The sequence below is a fragment of the Vicia villosa genome, unplaced genomic scaffold (genome assembly GCF_029867415.1).
Source record: "Vicia villosa cultivar HV-30 ecotype Madison, WI unplaced genomic scaffold, Vvil1.0 ctg.000024F_1_1, whole genome shotgun sequence".
Lineage (NCBI taxonomy): Eukaryota > Viridiplantae > Streptophyta > Magnoliopsida > Fabales > Fabaceae > Vicia > Vicia villosa.
In genome coordinates this window covers 622592-626997 of record NW_026704956.1, presented here as the reverse complement: position 1 = coordinate 626997, position 4406 = coordinate 622592, and the positions used below count along the sequence as shown (strand labels likewise).

The 4406-nt window shown below is 31.1% G+C and overlaps 1 protein-coding gene across 1 annotated transcript; it reads right to left on the bottom strand.

Annotated features, from left to right (window-relative positions):
- Nucleotides 1-233: 233 nt before the first annotated feature.
- Nucleotides 234-581, bottom strand: LOC131622109 (uncharacterized). Its single transcript, XM_058893158.1, has one exon. It carries the CDS (start codon nucleotides 579-581, stop codon nucleotides 234-236), a length of 348 nt encoding a protein of 115 aa, XP_058749141.1.
- Nucleotides 582-4406: the final 3825 nt, after the last annotated feature.

Here is a 4406-nt window from a genome sequence, read left to right as displayed (position 1 = left end):
AGCCTGAAACCACCTACCACATCATTAAACCATTGGACCTCTGGTTTAAACAAATCAAAAATATTCCGCATGTGGTTCAGGGATTTTATCGTCGGCCTTTCCTGTTACAACAAAAACAAAAACAAAAACAAAAAAATTGTTAGTTAGACCGTTAAGACAAAGTGGAATAAAAAACTAAATAAAAAATGGTTAAATTATAAAGTCGGTTAAATTAAAAAAAATACCTCTCCCTCCTAGACACGTCGAGCGACGTGGTCGTGGTAGAAAATCAACAAGGAAGTGTCACTAGGCCCTCCCGGGAAGTCGTTGTCCTCCTCCTCCTCCTCCCTGTACGGAGGATCAGCATCAGGTATCTCCTCCTCGTAAGGTACCTCCTCCTCATCCTCCCGTACCTCCTTTTGATGGGAAGAAGACACCCGAGTCAGCCGACTCCTCGATCCAGATGAGGAACCAGCCTCATCCGTCTGGGCAGGTACTCGTTGTCGTCCCCGTGTTGATACCAACTGTGAGGCCCGCTCGCGTCGAGTTGATGCGTTCTGGGTCTCCCTACCCTGTCGGAATCGTGCAGGGTTTCCTGACATTTTCCTGATAAAATTGAAATGGGTTAGAAGGCGAAACAATCAAGAAAATAAAAAAAAACTCTGAGTCAAGTTCGGAAGTGCATTTCCAAAACTGGCCTGGGAGGTGTTTTCGGAAATGCACTTCCGAAAACACCTGCGACTCCATTTTTGCAGAAAACCCATTTCTTCCCCTAAATGTTTGAAAATCAGATTTTTCCTATATAAACAACCTAAGTGACTAATAATAACTTAACCCTATATCATTTTGCTAATTTCTATCAACCGTAATAGGAATTTCAATGCTACAATTTAAGGTTGTGAGAACTTACAATTTGGAAGCTTTGAATGTAGCCTTTGAGTAGTCTTTGAAGGTTGTAGAACAACTTTAGAGAGTCAAGTTCGTGTAGTAGGAACCAGAAATGAGGAGATTTTTGAATTTTTTTGAGTTTTTAGGGTAAAATGAAAGGGGGGGGGGGGGTTTAAACTGCAAAACTCTGGTGTTTTCGGAAATGCATCTCCGAAAACACCTTTTTTTTACTAAAAAAAATGATTTCGGAGATATATATCTGAAATCACCATTTTTTGATGACTTCGGAGATGTATCTCCGAAATATAGGAGCGTTTTAGGAATCTCGCGTCGGTCTCTAAGAATGTTGGGGTCTATAAAGAATTTGTCTATATCTTATAGTCTCAAACATAGGCCTAAAATGTTGTGTTTATGGTTTCAAATTGTAGACTTTATCATGTAATGCAGCTATAATATTAGCAGTTTCTGCAATTGCATCAAAACGCAATTTTGGTGTAATCGTAAATCATAATAAAAAACATAGTAACACTAATCCTGCAGGACCTGAATTGGATCACACTAAGACACATCTAACTGCATGTAGTGCTCACAAATATTATTTTTCTCGCTTTCTTATTATTCATATCATAGATCTAAATTTCTAGCTTTCTTATTAAAAATTTATTTGAAAGGGACTACAAATATTTAAAATAATGGAACGTTGATTTTTTTGGACAGATAATGGAACGTTGATAATGAAATAGCTTTAAGATTTAGAAAGAAAATAGAAGATAGGTGAATTTTTAATAAAAAATAAATTCAAACCACAACTAGAACCGTGAAAAAAAACAACTAAACCGAATGACGAAATCAAATTTAATTGAAATTGAAAATAAAATTATTGAATCTGTATGTTTGGTCACAAATAGTTTTAAACCAAATCAAATGATAAATAAATCAAACCGAAGCTGAAAATTAATAAAAGGTAAAAACAAATTTATAAGATATACATATATTTTTTAAAATGTAACAGTTCAATGGTTTAGCAAGTATACTTTATTTTCTTAAATTAGGGTAGCTAATCCTTTATTTCTAACAGTTTGATACGATTCAAAATTTCTAACAGTTTGGTTTAAGAAAATTAATTTCTAACCGTTTGATACGATTCGAAATTTCGAATATACCAAACTAATAATTTTAAGTCGATTTGGTTATGAATAAATTGCAATAGTTTAGTTTGATTCAAATAATCTTTTATTATAATTAACTTAAATTTAGTTCGATTTTTTAATTGAACCATGAAGAACCCTAAACACAATCTCCGCAATTCGGATCACATTAGCAACCATTACAACTTCATCCAGGAACAACGAGTTAAATCAAATATTTAGAGATCTCATGTTATCCAGATCATATCAACATTGATCCTACTACAAGCAACAATCTAGCTGAAAGAATTAGCTTTTCTCTATTTATGTCCTTATTATAGCCGTCCCTTTCTTCATTATAGATTCCCAACAATGACAAAAGTCGAAGCACTATGAATAAATATTAGTAATAATGTTTTTTCTTTAAATATGCAAACTACTCTATTAGACAAAATTAAATGGTTAACAGCAGGCAAACATGGTGAAGGAGATGAATAATGAAATATCCTAAAATTAAACATACAAAATTCATGGAGTGTTATTTGCGTCTTCATTAAAACTCATTGGTATTGGTGTCGGTGCATATGTTCTCATTAAAATATATAGCCCGTTTTTCTCTTCAATTGTCCATGCAAGTATATGTTTTGTTTTCTTGCTAAAAAATCAAAATGATTTACATTTATTCATATTAGTCTAATAGAAAGCTAAAATTGTGAATAAATTCAAGACTCGGATTTAATAGTGACAAATTTCGTACAAATATGACAAAATTCAAGTGTATAAAATGTAGAAGTATGCCATAAAATCCCAATTGATGAAGAGAAAATAAACATATATTTTTCAGGTCTAGCGAAATCAACATATGTGGTCGGTGATAGAGACAAAGTTGTAGTGTAGTAGATAAGTTCATAAGTGTCATTATCTTGTGTCTTGGGGATAAGTTCTAACAAAAGTTTTTAGAGAAATGATTGTGGTTTCGATGTAGAAAAAACTTGAATCAATGAATATGATCAAGTCTTTGCCTCACTGGTTGTGTTTGAAACAACAACTTCTAATTCTGAATGGTAGAGAACAAATCTATACTGGGGGAATAGATAGAATTTTACAAGATCATTGATGATTTGTAGTATGCTGAGGTGGAGATTATTAATGAGGACAAAGTTCTACTTTAGTTTAACTCACTACCCATATCCTTTGAGCACTTCAATGATGTCATTGTTTATGGTAACAAAGGTACTATACTTCGAAAGAATTTCATATGATTGTGACTTGTGAGATCAAATAAATTTTCAAAGGTTGAAGATTTCAAGATTGACGATAGTTGTGAAAATTTAAGTGTCTCAAGAGAAGGAAGTGAGCATAGAAGAATATCTAAATCTAAAAGAGTTTGATAAGTCAAGGTTTAAATACTTTAATTTTTTTATAAAAAAAAAAACCTATCACTTTACACTACAAAATTTTAACTATATGAGAATGCAAAAAAAAAATATTGTTGCAAAATTTAAAAAATTATTGCTTTTACATATGAGAAAGGCTTTTAGGCCTGGATAAACCGAGGCGTTGCTCTAGTCTTTAGAAACAGTTTTTTCCCAATAGCAACGCCTCGTTCTGAACTGTTGTTGTAATTTTCTTTAAAGAATAGTCTCAAACAGCAAAGGTTGTTCATGACCTCTGTTTTCAAATACAAACCGTTGTTATATTAGTTTTATTAGAGAACGATTATTTTATGAAATATAGCAACAGAGTTTAACCGTAGTAGATTTGAAATTGTTCTAATAGATGCGTATTTCAATTTCTTATTCAAAAGCTACGACCATGCTTTCTATACTACAACAACCTTTTATAAGCGTTGCAAGAAATATATATTTCTTAATATTTTTTTTATTATAAACTTGATAATAATACCATTCATAATGTTTTTTGATATAATAATATTCAAATACAAATTTTAAAATGATTTTTTATTAAAAAGTACATAATAAAATAACATAATTCATAATATTAAGAAATCACATATTATAATGTACAATTCACATATTATAATGTTAATCATTGATTCAAAATTAACAAAACATCTTCAAATATAGTTTAATCTCAATCATCATTCATAATGAAATTAATATATTAAATCTATAAAAGTAAATTAAAACATCTTAGTCTACATCTAAGTCTCTGCATCTTTGAATGATTGAAAATCTTCATTGATATTATCATTCATGACTTGTAAAATAAAAGTAATATAATTTAAATAATATTATTATCTGGAGGCTCTAAAATTATAATATAATTAATGAATAAAACAATTCAATCTTACTTGATCATTAGTTGGAGCATGTGTTGATGCAGAAGAACGTATGACACTGTTAGCATCAATTGCAGGACATGATACCAAAGCTGTCGGAGCCTCTAAAT